Source organism: Melanaphis sacchari, unplaced genomic scaffold, assembly GCF_002803265.2.
Source record: "Melanaphis sacchari strain LSU unplaced genomic scaffold, SCAv2.0 Contig4_pilon_pilon, whole genome shotgun sequence".
Lineage (NCBI taxonomy): Eukaryota > Metazoa > Arthropoda > Insecta > Hemiptera > Aphididae > Melanaphis > Melanaphis sacchari.
Window position 1 is genome coordinate 152,810 of NW_020271335.1, and position 21,473 is coordinate 174,282.

A 21,473-nucleotide genomic window follows, 5' to 3' on the forward strand; every position below is an offset into this window, starting at 1 on the left:
AAAAAAATTATCGAAAAATTTTAATATTCTTGATTGGTAAATACCAATGTTTGACTAAACCAATTTTGTAAAATCAAATTACAAAATCAATAAATAATCATACATTTTTTTAATGTTTAATTTATTTATATTTTTTTTTTTTGGTTAATATTTTTGATAAAGAAATGCTATTTTTAAGTCAGGATACTTACAAAATGTAATGCAGTCCTAAGTTTTTTATGCAATTAAAAACTATAAAAATACAAAGTAACAAAAAAATGTTTTATTTTGACAATACATCTTCAAAATCAAGATAATTTTGAAGTTATTTTAAGATTTGTATTTAAAATCTCAATTGTAATAGCTGGTACGGCTTGAAAATATACAAGATTCTTCATCAGTTTTCTTCCAGTGTTCGTAAAACATTGAAAATACATCAAGGAAATTTTTTTTTAAATATCGATATTATTTTTAAGTTCGAAATCATCAAAATATTTCTAAAGACTAACGATTTTTCCACGAACAGTTTTAGTTGTAATTTAAATTTAAATAATAATCGTCACAAGCATTTAAAACTTATTTTTATTGAGCATATTATTTTTATCTATATCCGATAACATTTTAAACATATTTCTACTTATTTAAGCTATTATTTATACCACGAACTTATTGATACATAGCAATATTTGAATAATCGTACTAAAAAAACTGTTTTCAGACAGAATTTTTGACTTCTAATAAGATAAAAAGACATTAGTCATTTTATAGTAATAGTAATATAAAATAAACAAAATTTAATAAATCTAGTAAAATCTTTGATAAAAATATCCCAAAACTGTTTTAAAAAGATTTTCTTCTTCTAAAGAGAGTTTTTAAATGCTTAATGTATTTTGCGGATTAAATTCGATCACAGTCATCAAGTTTCTGAGGATAATAAGCTTCAAAATTACATACAACTATTTTTTGAAATAAATTATGTTATCCCGCCTATCCACAAATTGTGTACTGAAAATGTTCAATACATACGTAAATACGTAACTTAAAATCCTACGATACTGATAAAAATGTTCAAAACACAGCACTTAACCAATTAAAACAAAGGATGTACAACGTCGATTTTTATTGTCCATTAAAATATTGTGAGACCCGCTCTGTATAGGATATAACTATTCATTAAAGTTATTTATGTTATCTATGTATATAAAGATTTTGTTATTTTTTATAATATAAGAACAAGTAAATTTACGATTACTAACAATCAAAAAGGTATCTACGTAACTTTTTTTTTGTCCATACAATATTATTATTTGTGTTTGTCTATTATTTTTTTTTTTTATACAATAACAGTAAGTGTTTGTGTATGTAAATTTAAAAAAAAATGCAATGCTTACTAAAACTAAATTAAATATACCTTAAATAAAAAATATATGCAAATTTTAAAGAATTTAATATATCAGTATCACAAACACAATATCTAATCATGTAAATTAATTCAAACGTAAATATAAGTTTTTAATCTAGAAAACTTTGATTTTATCGTGATATACTATCTCATATTATATATAAATTTAAAATGAACGTGAAATAATGGAATCCATAAATTAATTTAGTTTGACCAACTTATTTTATTACTTCAGGTATATATAAATATCTCTATATTCTTCAAATATTATGGAATGACATCAATTTTGCGAAATTTCATTTTTATACTGAACAGTATTAAAAACTAAAACAATAAATTATTTAATAATGTTTGATAAATAAACACAATAACTAGATAATTATAATATTTTTATAAAAATATTTAAATATTAAACAAAGTTCACTTGAAAAATAAATTTTAACCTTACTTTGATTTAATTTGCTGAATATTATTCAACCCCCGTACAATCAAAACAATTGATCGGATACAATATTAGATACATGCAATTAGTAGTAACAAATATGTACATTAGCAGTCCTCGGTCCAAGGCTCATCGACAATATCAATGTATACCCCACTACGCGTTAATAGATGAATGTTCGATTTTACCCTTTCGACTCTTTAACACACACACACACACACACACACACACACACACACATACATCCAAATACCACCACTTTCAAACCAATATATTATGTACATGCAAACCGTATACATGATATAGACTGCTAAAGCAAATGTTGTGCTTTTTTTCAACTCAGTTACCTAGTGCCCATCGTCACAACGCGCGTACATTTTTTCCCTATGCACTTTATACAAACTTATTAGATTATTAATGTTTTATCTTTTTAATTATATTAAAGAGCTTCTTTGAAACTTAACTGATGCATATTTTTGCAATCTGAACTATGGATTAATGGCCAAAAAAATGAAAGGAAATTCAAAATACAGCGATGAGTAAGTTTAAATATCTAGTTGTAATATTACTAAAATAAAACGCCATAATATGATTCGTGCAGATACAAGCAATATCGAATAAAACACTCGTAAAAAATGAATATCTCATCAGTGTAATTCATTATTAAAAAAATTTTTTATTACCTTTGTAACTATGAAATAACATTTTTATTGCTAAGAATTATAAGAAAATTATTAATATAATATATACATAGCATATGAAAAAATAAATAAAATTCTATTCATTTTTCTTGTATAATTGTAATGGGAAAAATTAATTGGAAATTCAGTAACTCTAGTTAAAAATAGTTAATTAGTGTAATAGTTTTTATTCTTTTTTAATATAATAAACTATGACATATTATTATAATAATAATAAATAATAAAACTGCAGAAAAATATTTATACAGTCTCTGATTTTCCAAATAATGAATACACATAGTGCATTTATAATTTTATACTATTAGAATAAACAATAGTAACAAGATTCAAAGTTACAAATTTTCCATAGTGTTATTTCGAAAGGGTGATTATAATAATTAATGGAATCTACGAACTCTAATGAAACTCAGCATCCAGAATGTTTTTCTGCAGTAAAATTTTCCCCTAGTTATCATGCAACCAAGTATAATACACATATCAGGTTAATTCTAAAATATTTTCGACAAACTTATTCACAAAACAGAATTTCAGTTAATAATCTATGATATGGTATAACTCATGTAACAAACTAATGTACATCATTATTTAGTTCACACGAAATCATTATGTATTATAAACATATTTTAAAAAAAAATTTAACCATTTAAATATTTTGTGGTATGTAATCAACCTTACTTTTTATAAAAATTATAAATACTAACACATATGCTATAAGATACATTATTAATTATAAATACCAACTTTCTAGTAAGATACTGTTAAAAATAATAAAAATACATTATGTAAAAAAAAAATGAACCGCGTTGTACATTATGTTATTAGTACACTAAAGTCATCGACAAATAGATATTTTTAAGTTATTTTTAAAATGTATTTCTCATTATATTTTTATAAGTGATATTTACCATTTTTATGTTCCTCATATTATTTTCTATTAGTTAAAAAAATGCCTATTTGAGAAAATCTGACAAAAAAAATTTATAAAATTACACAACCAGTACGGTGACAAATTTCGTATAAAAGAAAGTGAAATGCATATACGATGGCTACATAAGATAGCTATTTTGTTCAAAAATTAAAAGAAAAACTTTATAAATTATGTAAATATAATTTTTTAGGATTCATTTGATTTACTGTACAGTATAATAATATAAATATAATATTTTACTAATATTAACACTAGTAATAGAAAAAAAAATTATTTTCAATACGTAATAAAGTAATAGAAGAATAGATAGAAATACTTTTCAATAATCCTACTTTTTTAATGGTAGTCTTTAAAATTATAAAATTATTTAATAATCTCATTAAAAATTATAAAGATTAAAATGATAATATTCATAATATATTCCTGACGTTAAACTAATAACAGACTATATTATTTTTATGTATAATCTTTTAAGCTATAACGTTGATGACTTTTAACATTAAAACGGTTTAAAAAACTAATACAAAAACACCTAAAATTTATCTAATTTCAAATTATTATATTATTTTATAATAATATCTAAGATCCCCTAGCTAAGACGTTCTTGTACACCAACCACTCATAACCTATTACAATACCATATATTCAAAAATAATTATATTATTAAAAGTATAAATAAGCCTATTTCTCTTAAATGGCTGTGCATCATAACTATGTCGAAACGTTTTTATAGCGTATGTATATAATATTATTTTCAAATTGTATTAACAAAAATCGAAAAAAATATTTTTTTTTTTTTTTTAAACCTGTAGAGTCGGTCCGATTTAAAGTAGATTTAAAGTGTAATTCGTCGATGAGTAGGTCACTGTAGTGTTACATTTGAATTAAATAATAAATCATTGTACAACAGTTATTATTTTTAAGAATATTATAATATAATTTACTTATATTATTAACACAATTTTTCTAATTGCACCTAATATATAAAAATTATATTATTGTTATTATTTTTATTTCTCTGAAAGTCAATTCTTATGTACCTTTAGATGGTATATGAATAAGATCATATTAAAAATCCAACTTCAAACACATATAAATAAATTGAAACCATTTATTTTTTATAGAAAACTCATCATACACTTATTAATAGTTCAAGATTTTAACACTTAGTGATCAAAAATTAAAAATTAACTTAAAAATCGATAATTTCAAATTTCTATAATATCCCAAAAATATTTTTTAAATTGTATGATATTTAATATAAATACATTTTGAAAAATTTTTTAAATATCTATACTCTACAGTTATTAATTTTTAATTTTTAACAAAATAACGATTGGAATAAATGGTTTGTCGAAAATTAGTATTGCAACAAATATTTCAGTTTGATTTAAGTGTTTTCCTATCATTTAAATAATGTTGTAGCTACGAGTATATATTGATGACATAGGTAAACGTCAAAATTCAAAAATGCTATGACGCAAAAGTCATCTATCTAATATACTTTTAATAAACTTGTAAAAAAAAATAAAGACTAATTCTTTGAATGATACACATAATTACAACTGTTATGTAATAAGTTATGAATTAAAAAAAATTTTAAATTAATATTATAATTTTGTATATGTGTATATTTAGGTTATATTTCGTACAGTAATATATTTACCTGAAGAACAATACTTATATATAAGAGTTAGATATTGAAATAACATAGCTAGCGATGATAAAGAAAGAAAAAACAAAATAAAGGCTGACTACGACTTTTGGCATGATCAATTACTTCACATCATAAAAAAAAATTCAAAATAATATGAAACTTTGTAAATACTTATATTATGCACTTGATATTCAATATTTATTAAATTTTAAATTACATTTGTCAAAAAAGTTATGTAGTTTTGGATTGAGAAACATGACAGTTCTATTTGTGAAAGTAAAAAAAATATTCTTTTAAGTACAATTTTATCTGTAAATATTATTTCAGTTTTATTTACTAAATAATCATACATATTAAAAATATTTCTTATATAATATTTATTCAATTTTTCGTTATAGTAAAAGCATAGATATTACAATAACTAATTGCTTGGCTTATTTAATATACTAAGTGATACAAACAAATGTATGAAAAAGTAGAATAACCAAGTAAATCTTATCCCAATAATAAATTTAAAACTATTGTAGATAATTTAAGCCAATAATCATCCAATAAAATACATTTTATGCAGCAGCTTTTTTCGTGATATTTTATAAACATATTCATAAAAATAAATTAAAAGTAAATTTAATTTTAGCCATACAATTCGTAATACAATTGTATCTTTTCAGTGGGTCAATTCAAAAGTTTGATAGCCTCATGCGCTTTTCAATAAATATTTGACTTTTATCTTAAAAATTTGAAAACAAAAGAGCAGAAACTCATAAGCTTAGAAATCATTATTGTATTTCTAAGCTTTTTTAAACTCGAAATACATACAAAAGACTTTTAGAATAGAATATCGTTAGAGTGAATCAAAATACCAGAAAATTTCAGGAAGAATTCGAGAAAATATCAAAAAAACCGTTTCTTCCCAAGAGTTTCAGAAAATATGGAAAAACTGAAGAATATTAAAATAATACATTTCCAAAAAAAACCAAAGTTTTCAGAAAATTAAAAAAAAAACAGAATTTCAGGAAAATTAAAAGATTATATTTACGCTTAAGATAATCAAAAGATAAATAATAACCCAGTTAAAAAAAATAAATAAAAACTTACCATTGCTATTTCCCATTTGTCAATACATTGCGCGTATTATATTATACGTATCATTGTATTAAAAAAACAATGAATTATTAATAACTAGATGCATAATAAATAATAAATAATAAATACTTAATAATTTATATTATTCATAATAATTATTTATAAATAAAATATAGAATCTGCAAGATCTATCCACTATATAAACTTTAATTGATGGTATACGTATACTTAGTAATATAGTATATTAATATCTTATGTATTGTGATTATCATTGTTTATTGGATTGTTTCTTTTTCATTTAACATAACATTGTTAATCCTTTAAGGAAAAAATTTTTTAAATCACTTTTTCATGGAATTTTACAATTTTTTAAACGAAACCAAATTTTTCCAATTTCTTCGAAAAAACTCTGAAAATCTCTAATTATAAGTTTAGAAATAATTACTTTTTTTACTTATAATAGCTTAATTTTTCTAGCAAATTTTATTTAAATATAGTGAAAATTTGGATGAATGTACTTTATAAGTTAATATTAACGCCTTAAAATATTAGTCTTCAATATCCAATGTTCATTTGTAAAAATCAATATGTACAACAAACAATTTATCACATTTTTGATGGCATAGAATAAGATACTATTCATAAAAGTGTGTTAAGGTAAATCAATAATATTCATTTTATTTTGAGAATTTCTAAATTTATTATGTTAAGTATTTTAACTATCAATTACATTGACATCATGTAGTAGTATGAATGATTTAAAAGAATATGAAATGAAAAAATATGCTTGCCTTGATGCTTGAAAAAGTATCATATCTATTTAAATTGACACTTTAGAAATGAATCACTAAATACTCCATTTTCTATTTTAGTTCTCTTTCATCTTTAAACGAATCAACTGGATCATTAAACAGATCGTACAATGATATTTCTGATCAAGAAAACGGTATATACGTCATAGTAAGGTGAGTTAAATAAATTGTTTTTTTTTTTTATATATTAATTAATGAAAAACTTGTTCTTATAAATAATTGTAATAATATTCAATAATTTCTTAACTTAAGATCTCGGCCATTAAGCATCAAAGAAAATACAGCAAGTGAACCATCAATTGTATCGTTTCCGGGAAATGGACGTATTTTGGTAGGTTGTATAATGTATATATTTTATACAGACATACTTAAAAATGTTGAATAAATGAGAACTGACATACATTTACAATAGAAAAAATAAAGTTTCATTGTATTCAAACAATGTCATGCTATTAATATTGATATTATATATACCTACTATGCTCTTGATAATAATTATATTGTATATTATTAAACTATACAAAAATCACACGGCGTTTGAGTATGCAATTTGACGGCATCTATGTGTAGATCTCATCACATAATCTATCACAAAATTATAAATTCAACGAATTTGTAAAATATAAATTGAATAAAAAATACCATGACGTAATTTACAGGGTATTATAATAATGTTTTATTTTTAATTTCATAAATAAATATACATAAAAAATATGAACTTTAAGTCAAAAAAATAATGTCTCATTAATATTATATCAATCGGTTTTCACTGCTTTCAGACATAAATTTATCAAGATAAAATTATATATATATATATATATAATAAACAAATACTTGATATTTATTTAAAAAATAAACTTCCAACTAATCTACTATTTTTTTTCTTTTTTTTTCTTTTATATTAATAATTTAGCATTGTGCCTTAAGTAATAAGAAATTCAATCGATAATAATAATACTTATAAAAATTATATACAGTTTTTTTTTTTCAATTTTAATATTTTATAAAAAATATAATTTCTATATATACATAAATAAGTACGATAAGTAATTTTATTTTGTATTAAGTGACAAAAATAAGAAGTTTAGGAGGAACACTTAGTACTATCATCCGATTAAGAAATCTCTAGACCAGTTTCATTTTAAATATCTCTAGGGGGTTTTCGGGGATTGTGCGAGAAAAAAATCAGTTTATTAATGAATCTATATAATAAGATAATTTTAAATGAAAACGATGTAGTATGATTTTGTTAAATGAGAAAGCATTAGGCTTTTTAAACAAAAAATTAAACAAATTTAAAAAAATAGTAATAATTAGTAAAAAAGAAAAAAAAATGATTTTCTATTTTAAAACTTTTTATAATTTTATGTTGTCAATTTTATATTTAATGAGTTAACTATGATTAATTATTAAACCATTAATGATTTTTAAGTTAACGACACTAAAAATATGTCCTATGTTTTTAATTATTTGATAACTAATAACTATCAAAACTTTTTTATCTGCTTTACTAAATACATAACAAATGCATTATAAAATAATTGATTCTTGACAACATTTTTATTTTATTTAAATCTAGAATCATTTTTTAAATTTGTCTAAGTTAATAAAAAAATTAGAGTACACCAATACTATTACATCAACTTATTATATTTTAAATTGCATTTATCATTTATGTTATGCAATAAAATATTAAATTTTCAAATAACTTATCAGTACTTTTTCTTTAACAGACCTTAATAATTTTTAAAATGTAATAAAATAAAATAAAATATTCAAATAAATAAATATTTGTTATTTAAGTGTATTATCATATAATATAAATTAATAATTATTAATAATATTCTTAACGTCGACTGAACAGTATTTAACTATATACTTTAACCATATCATTCTTTATTTAAATATTAAATTTTAAAATTATAAATATTGTTTCAATAATGTAATTTCCAAAATATAACATATTTTAATAAGCTAAGTAGATGTCTACATTCTATGTTAAAAAAATTTTCGATAGGTACCTACTAATAAGAAGAACACAAATAATTTTTAAACGAGGTTTTTATGAAATGAAAAAATGTTGCATCATTTTCATTGTTGATCCAAATATATCAGTCTAATAAAATTGTACGGCATATGAATATATGGATTTATATAATATAATGTGGTATAAGAATTTTGGAATATACCTGTACATTAGGTATTCATATTATAAAATTTATTATTATGGTTCAAACTTAATATTTTAAATATACGTCATAATATTACTCACGTCAGTGAATGTTACCCTTAGGTGGAAGGTTTTCAAACAATTGGTGGATCTAATGGACCTAAATCCAAACTGTTCTCTTTTAATGTCGTATTCGAACCAGCATCTACACAAGAGGACATATTTCAATATTCTGGCATCAAGAAGCTTATCGAGATGGCGGCCGAAGGTTTCAACACCACTTGCTTTTGTTACGGACAAACCGGTAGTGGTAAAACCCACACACTTACAGGACCCCCAGGAATGGTGAGTTTTGATAAAATTATGAAAATAAATTCTTTCAAAAACACAAATTTACATACAACTTTGAAAAAAAATAATGTTGTAAATATTTTATTTCTTTGATTTGATGTATAATTATATTATTTCATCTTTTAGATTTGAAAAGATAAATAATGTCAAATTAATTAATTAAAAGTCTTTTTACGATATTTTTATAAAAAATAATAAAAATTCAAATTCACAAATAATAATATCTTTTTTAATCTCAATAACATTTTGTAATGGATTAATAGCATTGGATCTAAAAATACAGTAATTTTCGCTGCTAAAGTTAGTTTTTGGTTAGGTGGTTTATATTAAATTGCTAAAAATCAATAAAAATCAATTAAAAAAGAGTGGATCGACTATGTAGAGATGGAAAAGACAGCTTGTTTGTTTGCTTTACCCAAGTGCTATATGAAAAATGCTGATCAGGTGATGGATGTATTTGGTACCCTACCTACGTTATTTATAGCAAAGCATTTCACGCCGACCTCCTCTGAAAAAGAAACTTGGGTCATCTCTTTATGAGTTTAAATATATGCGCATATTATGCATGATAATATATGTATACTGTATATGATAATATAATTTTAATACATCCTTCGGTACTCGGCTCGGACAGTGTTCGGGCGTGTTGGTATTCATTTGACATGGCAAGGTCGTCGTCGTTTTTCATCGTCTATTCAATTTCATCTATACCATCACGATAAATTACTACCTGCAACACCTTATCGTAACCATGTCTGCTATTTAATACCCAAACATACACTTTGATTTCAATATTTTGTATATCTCTGATAATACATTTAGTTAGGTTACCTAATCTAACCTTATAACACTACATAACTCATAGTCCACAGACAATCCATACTTATTACACATATGCTTGTTCGCATATAGCGAAAGGAGTGGCGATAAGTGTGTGTGCATGTTTTAAAAATATTTGATATCACACACAAAATAAAAAATACAAAAATACATAGAAAATTAAAATAAATACGAATACAATATTAAAATTTTCCATATTTTTTTGCAAAATTTAAATCATTCAACAATCATTTTAGTTTTCGAAGTTTTTATGAGCTAAATTATATATTTAAACATTTGCTCTCATATAAACTATAACACATTGCACACATAAATAATTACAATAATTATATATTACACCAAAGTACAGTTTAGAATTTCTTTATTGATTGATTTTTTGATTTATCATTGCTTTCAAATGCAATACATCCATCTAACAAGTTAACTGCTCTATGATAGAATACCCTTGAAATTTAATTTAGAACCAAATGAATTCCCCAGTTTTAATTGAATTTATAGTTATATTGTTCAAGTATTTATTTAAAATTATAAATAACTATATAAATAAAACAATGAACACATACAATTTAGAATGTTTTAATTATATAAAGTAATTCACAACTCCGCTCACTCCCCCCCTTTTCTTTAATAAAACAGAAATTCAAAATCTAGTTTTTGAAATTTTTGAATATACTTAAAAACTATATAATTAAATACTCAATATTTTTTTGTACCGTTTAAATTTGAGAGTTGATAGATTAATAATTACTTTTTTAGACTTTAATCATAATGTATGATTATTTAAAAATAACTATCTACTGAACATTTTAAAATAAAAAAGAATGGATCTCAATTAAAAAACAGAAGTGTTGTTATAACTACGGGATATCTTTATGTGGTACAAAACTTCTCAAATATTCAAAAATGAGCTATAGAAGTAGATCTAAAAATTCTAAAAATCAAAGTTTGTATATACTTAATGAATCATTCTGTATATTTATATATGTATAATATATATTATTTTAACTGACAATTAATTATATTATTATTATAATTAAACAGAATATGGTTCTTAATTTGTAAAATACGTACTTATATTTTAGTTCCTTAAATACATATGTGATGCTTATTTCCTAGACGCTATTATAAATGTTTTCTTAGATAAAATGTAATTCATCTGCTGAATATCAGGTACTGAATAGTATGTTTTGTTTTGAATACGACATGCAACGTATCTATCTGCCATACAAAAATGTAAATGCTTGAAATTTGTCCGTTGTGTGAATATTCTGTAAACCCAAACAACTTACAGTGATAAATTACAGACTTGTGTCCAAGTGATATATATTATTTTAATATGACAAAACATAAACCACCGTAAATCATACGCAATCATATACACATTCAAAATTATACTCATCGAGAATTGTATTAGTTTAATTTGGCTCCATTCTCATCAGCAATTATTTAAGTTTTAAAATGATTTTAATTCCAAATAAAATATTACTCTCATACTTATTTTTAATCGTATTCAATGTAATGTTTTTTTTCTCCTCGCCTACTTCTCAGTTATTATAATTGTACTATACATTTAAAAATACAAATTTATACGTACTCTTAATGTCTATTAATTTTAAAGATTATCTAAATTCCTAAAGCTATGGCAATTTTTTATTTATTTCAACGTTTAACTATGTAGCTATATTATCAATTAATGATAAGTAGATTTTTATTTTACAGTTTTAATTGTTGATGCTTGATATGTTAATTAAACAAATTTGAGTTCAAAAATACAAAATATTAATATAATCACGCTATTATGATTTAAACTGGTATATCTAGTCTTTATTTGAATATTTCAAATTTAATAATCTTTTTTTATCTTAATTATTATTTTATTAAATTATCATAAAAGTAACTTATCCAATTAAAATATAATTTATATTCTTTCAATCTACTTTTACTGATATACTATAACTTACCACAAAAAACAAATTTCAAGTATTGGACTTAAATACATACAAATAATTAATATACTCATTACTTATTTAGTTTAAATAGTATTCCTGTTTAAATAATTACATTTGCTATGTAAAATTAATTTGATTATTTTTAGTTTTTCAACAAGCGTATTGAACCATTTTCCGTGGACCATGGTCTTATATTTCGATCATTTATGTATCTGTTTCGATTGGTGCAACAACGACAAGATCTTCATTTCGTACTTAAAGCCTCATTTTTAGAAATTTACAACGAAAAAGTAATTTACTCCATTATATAATATAATATTATGCACATACACTTTATTGAATAATTATTTTTACACATTTCTATATGCAAGTCAATATAGTTCATTGAACTCGGACATTTTTGCTATTATTTGTGATGAGTTTGAATGAAGCGTTTCACTCAACACATGCCTTAAATATTAATATATTATACTCGCCTTCGACATGTCCGATCGTTGAACTTTAAAAAAAAAACATTTTATATAATTTTTTACGCAACAAAAATAAGTTTAATGACATAGACAAATATTATTACCATTTATTGAACCTGTAAGTGATGTAGTTCATTTAATTGAATGTTGAAAAAAAAATTATGTAGGTGATAGATTTATTAAACCCAGGAACTGTCAGAAAACCATTAGACGTAAGATGGTCCAGGAAAGCTCGTAACTTTTATGTCGATAACTTGTTTATGGTGGACTGTGAAGAATTAGATGACCTACAAGCTGTACTAGAAGAAGGTAATACATCATAAATTTATAAAAAATAACTCTATACATTTCCAAATGCAATAATACCAATAGATTAAATACTTAATTATATAAACGTTATTACAGAACTAAATTTAACATAGCAATGCATTGTAAGTTAAATAAATTTGATGTATTCAATCATGTTTTCCACGAAAATCATATATGCATTTAATTTTAATTTCACTTTATAATGCAATTGAGTAATTATTGAATTTTTAAAATGGTGAAAAATATTTAATACAGGCATGAAAAATAGAACGGTAGGGAGCCATAATATGAATGAAAACTCCAGTAGAAGTCATACAATGTTAACGGTGTATATTACGTCCGAACAACAAGTGAGTACCAACTTATGGGTAGGTATATAATTTATTTTAAATTATTTTAACACATTTATAGAATATAATTGCCGATACATTATCTTATCAGATTTCATTAATTTTAAGTAGTTCCTTAGTTTATTTCCTACATTTTAGTTATTATTTAAAAGTACAAATATAACATTAATTTTCAACAAATTTAATGCACGAAAATAAAATAAACACTTTAACAATCAATAAATATATTAAAATATTCATTATACCCAAATGTAATTTAGCCACATAAATTCATATTATTAAAATATTATTCAATTCATCAATAACCCAATAATCCTCTGGATTTGTAGGGTTCATTGTGTTAGTCAATACAATAATTAATAAGCCATTAAATAATTTTAGTTACGCTACCAATGACTAAAAATCTTGAGCCAAATTCAGTACCATTTAACGCTTTTATTTTAGTAGGCATTGAGTATCATTTTATAATTTAATCTCGTAGATTCCACATCTATGATCTCCTCTACATTTTAATTACATTTAAAATATTTTCAATATCTAACATTTGTTACGTATAGACACTTTCTGTTCCTATCAAACACACAATAATATTTTCCAGTATTATCTAAACATTCTAAACTAATAAATATTGTTATAAATAATGTTATTTTAATAAACTTAGTTTAAACAACATAAATAAATTTGTAACTAATATGAACGTTGGAAAGTAACTAATAATTGAATAGCCCTAATTAAATTAAAAAAATCTATTTAAAAAAACAGTACTAACAGTGGTAGAATCAATGTCCAAAATAGTATTATATTATGATAATTTATAATATTTAAATTTTTAAATTTTGTCATTTATATGTTGTACAATATTTTTTATTATTATTTAAACATTTTCTAAAAGAAAGTAATACTTTTGTATTTACAATTAAACTTCCATTGTAAAATATTCATTTATATTCTACGAGTATACAGGCATACAGCTACAATAATATATTAGTAGTAAACAGATACAAATCAATTGTTTATGATTTCAAGTTATTATTTTTTTTATTTTTAATGGTAAATGTAAAATATATTTTTATATTATTTCAAAGTTTAAGAAGTAGTTTTTCGCTTATTAACTTTAGTTTTCCAAATACACTGTGAGCTAAAATGTCTTAAAATGTGTTTAAAATACATACGGTAAATATATTTTACAAATATAATCTATTAATATGTTAACTATATTAATTAAAATCAAATATATCATAATATCATATTAAATGTCTTAAAATGTATTTTAAATATACCCGTTACATTATTGTAGTAAAAAATTACAAAAATTTACTCATATTTTACAACACTCATAATTAAACAATATTGTCACTATCTATTTCATAAATTATACTTAAAATACACTCTGTATGATATTTCTATAAAATTTTACTGAAAATATCTTGACAATGTTACACCTGCATATTTTGAAAACGTGGTTTTTGCTGTCAAAACACAATGTGACAATATTTTGATAATATTCAAAAACTTTCCGAACACACGATCAAAATTTTGTAACAATAATTAAATTTTTCTCACAACATTTTGAAAACATAATTTTTCTGTATATATTATATTATACATTATTTTCTACCAAAATAGCTGTAATTTCAATAAATAAACACATTCAGTAAGATTATAATACCATTATTATCGTACACATAAACTACATAATAATTACCTAAAATAGTGTATTTTAAATTATTTATCACATAATCTTCGCATACACGAAAATAAATTATTTTAACCGAAAACGACTGAGCGGATTAGCAAAATAAATTTATATGAGCAATTATTAATAAAACTACATCGTTAGAAATCGAATTCATAGTCAAACATAATATAATATATAGTACATAATATCGAACTATCTACATTATATACATATATATATATATATATATATATATCTTTTTTTTTCATATTAAATAATGTAATCTACTAGTTACCAATATAAAAATCTGATTTATAGTAAATATTTATTATGGTAAAAAAATATTATACTATGAGAGTATAAATACCTACTATTTTTAATTTAAACTTTACCTATAAACAATATTGTCTTACTTAATTATTATTTATTTTTAACAACAAGATACTTTGACTTTTGAATTATCAGTCTGGTGTTTGGCTTACAATGATATTCTATGGTGTTTTTGTATTATTAATTATTTTATAATTTTAAAATAAAAAAAAAATGTGAAATTACTAAACATACGTTACTGTATCTTTACATTATTTAATATTTTCTAAAAATACATGGGACGTTTAATTTTTTTAATTAATATTGATTTGTTTTCATTTATATTAACCGTACGGTATAATATGTGTTTATTATTTTAAATATTTTTACTGATTATTTTTAGTTATCTGAAGACGGTGTTTTTATCACGAAACAAGGCAAAATTAATTTTGTTGATTTGGCTGGCAGTGAAATGACTAAAAAAACCATGAGTGAAGGAAAAACTTTAGAAGAAGCAAATAATATCAACAAAAGCTTAATGGTTCTAGGTAGTACATAATGTATATATGTATATTGTATTTGTATGTGTGTGTGTGTCTGTGTGTGATTTATAGCTGATACATATCATCCCCAATCAAGATCAATTTATACAATTAATTTATGGATACACAATACAATTGCATACGAATAATGTACAATCAAGTTATAAAAATATCTAGACAAATTGTAAGTTCAAGTTATATCAGTAGCGAATCCAATAACTGGTATTATTTTATGTTCCTTTCAAATTGTTATAATATTACATACAAAAAGGTTAACATCTATTTCCACCAATATTTTTACATTATTCTTATACAAATGTATTAAATAAAATAATTTTTGATAATCATCAGACTTCAGGGTCTTCAACGTCTTCTTAATCGATATGTCATAATGGAATTGTTGGTTGAACAGTCGAGGTCAACTTTTTAGTAGCCGTTGAATAAATAATAAAGATATTTTCTTGGGGTCATCATTCCACAAAAATAAAAATAGAAAACCTAACCCTTTCGATCAATAACGCCTTTACCAATACTGACTTCCAATCATGTGTATAGAGTTCATAACTATCAGTGCAACACAGCGTGTCAAACGGAAAAGTTGACCCCCGCCACGATAGAGGCGGGGGAATAAATAGTTACGAAAAATGAAAAATAAACGTTCTTTCGTTTTAATGATCTTTCTTTTTTTTCTTACTTAGGCTACTGCATAGCATCGCTGAGTGATCCTAAGAAGCGGAAAGGTCACATCCCGTATCGAGACAGTAAACTTACCAAACTCTTGTCTGATAGCTTAGCCGGTACTGGTGTCACGTTAATGGTAAATTATTTTAAAATTTAATAACAATTTTAACTGTGCCAATATAAAATAAAAAATAAAAAACTGAATTAAAAATACTTATTTTTGACACATACAATTAAATTTAATTCAATTTTACTCCTATGTTCAAAAAATAAACAACAAATTCAAACAATTTTTTTATAAATATTACATTATTACGATATATGTATACATTTGTTACAATAATAAAATAAAAGGGTGGTGAAAAAGTTTGTATCTTTATAAGACATACTAAGTGATTCCCTGAACATAGAACCTCTATTTTTCATGTATTTATTTGTGTTCTATTTTTAAAATGTTTTATTGTATTTTATAAAGACTATATTTTTAAATACATTTACTTAGATTTTTATTCCGTCTAAGCGGTATCCTGAAGCGATGACAATTTATTTTAAATTTAAATCACCTTCTTTACGTAAATTGTTCAGCAAAAGACTTGATTGAAAATGTTGATGTACCTACTAAGCTAAATTAAAAATTATACGATTATTTTTTAAGTTACTTAATTTTTTTTGTTTTAAGAACAATAGATTTATTAAAAAATTATGAAAGAAAATTATATATAAATCTATTAAAATCTTAAAATTTGTAAAAAAAAAAAAAAAATGCCTAACATAAAAGTATTAGATTAAATATGAAATAAATTTCATATTTTTGTCCATTTTAAAAAAAACACCTTTAATATGTACAGTTTTATTACTATAAGAAACAACTCGTTCAATTGTTAATTGAAATGTATCAACGTTTTCATTTGTTTGACAATTTTCAATAAAAAAAAATTCATTCGCATTTGAGAAACTAAATTTATTGTACCCCTATCAATACATAGTGCTGTATGATATAAAAAATCTATTTATTTTAAAAACAATACTTAAATATATGCTTCAAAATTCCAGAATTTCTAGAATTTAAATAAATTCATAATAAAAGAAAATGAAGGTAAGCATATTAAAGGAATAGTTCTGTATAGACGTGTATACATAAATAAACATGTGTGATTATATTTTATTCGTTTTACTTATGATACATTTAACGTATATTATAATCTATAAGAATAATGATTTCAATATTTATAATTTATTTTTATAGATAGCATGCATATCACCAGCAAGATCAAACGCTAGTGAGACAATAAGCACATTAAGGTATGCAGCTCGTGCAAAAAAAATCAAAACCAAACCAGTGATAGTTATGGTAAATAACATTTTTAATAATTTTGATATTAAACTTATCATAAGCATTTAATTTTAATGTTTTCATAATTTTTCATTTTAATGTCAAAACTAAAGAGCGGATTTTTAGGTTCTTAAAAGCTTAAAATATGATGCTAATATGTTCTAAAAAAAACCCTAAAATATTCTCTAAATATACCTTAAACTTTTAAATATAATAATATGATTTGTTTTTTTTTTCAAAATAATTAAATTAAAACAATAAATAACTTATGTACTATTCCTTTTTGGTAACATATAAAATATTTAACTATAAAAAATACAAAACAGTTCATAGGTATATGAATATAATGAAATACGTATATAATATAAAAACAAAATAGTTTAATAAAAACAATGCATAACTTGTATGGCCTTTAGTGACAGCTAAGTTATTTAACTATAAAATATAAATCAGTTCATACTTAGTTACCTTTATAAATATAATTAAATATTAATAAAAAAACAAATAAAATTAATAAAAACAAAATTAGTTCATACTTAGTTACCTACTAAACTTTATCACCATCAGTCGTAAATACTGTATCATTTATTTTATTATACGGCTCTATCCACTGTTTATGTAAATATTTTAAACTTTTGTTAATTTTCGGTATTTAAATAAAATAAAAATGAATATTACAAATGTAACTAAATCGTCAGACATTAAAGTTAAAATAATAAACAATATAAAAGTAAAAATAGATTTATTATTAGAAATCATTCTTATCACGTTATTATAAGATCGTAAGTACAATCATGGATGAAGAGTAACAGAATGATCATCATTACCAATTTGATTACAAACAAGTAGATAATTGGATGATTTTTAATTTTTATCATTCTTATATAAAATAATTTTTTTTTCTAAGCAAAACTGTTGCTGAAAAATATCACAAATCGATAAATTAATAATGTATAATATGATTTTTTATGAACAATAATAGAATATATTCTAAAATATGAAAAATAGGCTAAATATTCTCTTAAGTCAAAAATATGCTTTAATATGCTAAATAAATTTTTTCCTACGAACTCTGTGATGGATAAGTCGTCCACATTTTTCACTCTCATAAAGCTGCATAAAACCAATAAAAATATGTAAAAACCTAAAAATCCGCTCTCTAGTCATAACAATAATTTCACAGACGCTTTAACGTTTTCTTTTACGATTATTAATTTACAAAATGACCAAACCAATTATATTCTATCTGAATAATTAACAATATAAAAGTGATATTTTTAAAATTAATTTGTAATTTTATCAACATTATAATTTATCATTTTTAAATTTGATGACCAATCATTATTGTAGTTGTTATTGTTTAATTACAAAAATTATAATTTAGTATCTTGAAATCTTATATCATATTATATTAAATTAAAAAAAAAATTGTTTCTAATCATTGTCATTTTGTTTAAAAACAGAGTGAATAATTAATTAGTAGCATATTAAAAAAATATCAACATAATATTATATGTGTCCAGTTCCTTTAAATTATAATTCCTAAGTATTCCAATTTATAAACAGGTCATGTTAACAATACGTCACTTAAAAAAAAAGAAAAAAATTGCCTTCTAAAAATACTATATTATAATATATTAAGAACTCTATTATGACCTAGGGTGGTGCGGTGGTTGGCCTCGGTCACTAATGTGTTCTAAGGTCAAGCATCAGCCGACGTCACTAGCTCTCGGATGGGTGACCATACGAGTTCTTAGAAACGAATTCATGGCAAACACACGTACACACTCATTTTCCAACCCTACTAACCAAACCTTACAAACAAACGTTATACAAAAAAAACCTATTGTTCCTATGCTCAGCTAATGGTCTTAGTTTCCAAGCTTAAATAAGATCAATAAAAAAAAAAAACTATTTACGTTAAATTTACATCACAGTATTAAACAAATAATCTTCAATTATATTTTTGGTACAACTTGAAAAGTAATTTACAAAAACACTAAACTTTATAAAGCTTATATAATTTAAATAAAAATCCACTAAAACTTCTTATGATAAATAAATTTAAAGAATAATATTTATTATTACATTAACAAAGGGAATTATTTAAAAATAAATGTCCATTAATAGTAAAAATTTAAACTAAATAATAATAAACTTGAACTTTCAAATTATAGTGAAAAATTTTTGGCAAAAATTATTTAATGGTTTAAACGCGTACATTGAGACATCAAAATATTTTGATTATAATAAAAATAACTTATTTTAGTTAAATGTTTAATGCGTGATAACATTAAATATTTTTATTTAAAAAAAAATCATAGTTAAGATTCTATAGTCTACTAAAAACGTATTTAAAATATAATAAATTCTTTGCTTTACTTGTAAGTTTTTTTAAATATACCTACTGATTGTCTTTGTATTAATATAATATATATTATAATGAGTAATGACTACCAGTAGGTTTATAATATATATTACATTTAAATGTAATAGATACTAAAATATAAGTTTCTCTATAATACTGTATAAAATGTTTTTCAAAAAAATTTTCTAAACAATTTTATTCATTTGAATAAATTATCATCATCATTATTATTATTATTATTATTATTATTATTATTATTATAATTATTGTTTTTGAACTTTTAAAATAAATGTTAACATAACTTTTTTTATTATCATCTTATTAAAACAATAGATGTAATAAATAACATTTTCTTGTCATGATAACAACAAACTACTTAATTTATTACTACATATAGCCATATAAGTATGTAACAAATAAATTTCATACATTATCTTAATATACCAAGTTAAATGTAGTTTTCAAAAAAAAAAGAAATGATATTTAATGTCGTATTTTCTTATAGGCGACATCGTCAAATGAATTATAATAGAAACTCTGCAATTTCAAAGTAATAAAACCCTAATCTAAATTTATTGCAAAATTTTAAGCTTTAAACAAATAATATATTAAACAATAAACGTTATAATTTTATAAGAGATTTTATTATATAATTTATTTACATATTTATGACGGTCCAATGTTTCCAAAAAAATAATATAGCATGATACATAAAACAATTTAACAAAGTTATCATAATAAATAATGAAAAAATATTTAATTAAATTATAATTAAGTACTTTTCTTATTAATATTAGCAGAAAACGATGAGCCTTCGTTTTCCAATTTCATAATTCGTAGAATAGGGCAGTTATAGGAAAAATGAATAGAAAGTATTGATATAGTAATATAATGTCCCGGACTCCAAAATTCAATTTAAACAACAGAATTACACTATAACAACAATATTTTTTTTAAAAAAAGATATGTTAATTTGTACCCTCCTACCAGCAACTATTTAAAACTATAGATAGATTTAGTTACTACTCACTGTAACATATCAGCGAATAATTGAATATATTATGTTAAAATGTTTACGAGTTATCCATGTTTAAGATATGGAAAGTTCATTAAATT

General features: G+C 22.5%; 1 protein-coding gene across 1 annotated transcript in view; it reads left to right on the forward strand.

Moving 5' to 3' along the window:
* Nucleotides 1–2,257: 2,257 nt before the first annotated feature.
* LOC112599010 (kinesin-like protein KIF12) overlaps nt 2,258–21,473 on the forward strand; it is a 34,479-nt gene continuing 15,263 nt past the window's right edge. Inside the window, exons 1-10 of the mRNA XM_025345709.1 lie at nt 2,258–2,362; nt 7,068–7,160; nt 7,260–7,338; nt 9,301–9,522; nt 12,464–12,607; nt 12,955–13,096; nt 13,352–13,446; nt 15,837–15,981; nt 16,674–16,792; nt 17,903–18,007. Coding sequence (XP_025201494.1) covers nt 2,322–2,362; nt 7,068–7,160; nt 7,260–7,338; nt 9,301–9,522; nt 12,464–12,607; nt 12,955–13,096; nt 13,352–13,446; nt 15,837–15,981; nt 16,674–16,792; nt 17,903–18,007 — 1,185 coding nt within the window. The 5' untranslated portion in view covers nt 2,258–2,321. The remainder of the gene's footprint in view (nt 2,363–7,067; nt 7,161–7,259; nt 7,339–9,300; nt 9,523–12,463; nt 12,608–12,954; nt 13,097–13,351; nt 13,447–15,836; nt 15,982–16,673; nt 16,793–17,902; nt 18,008–21,473) is intronic.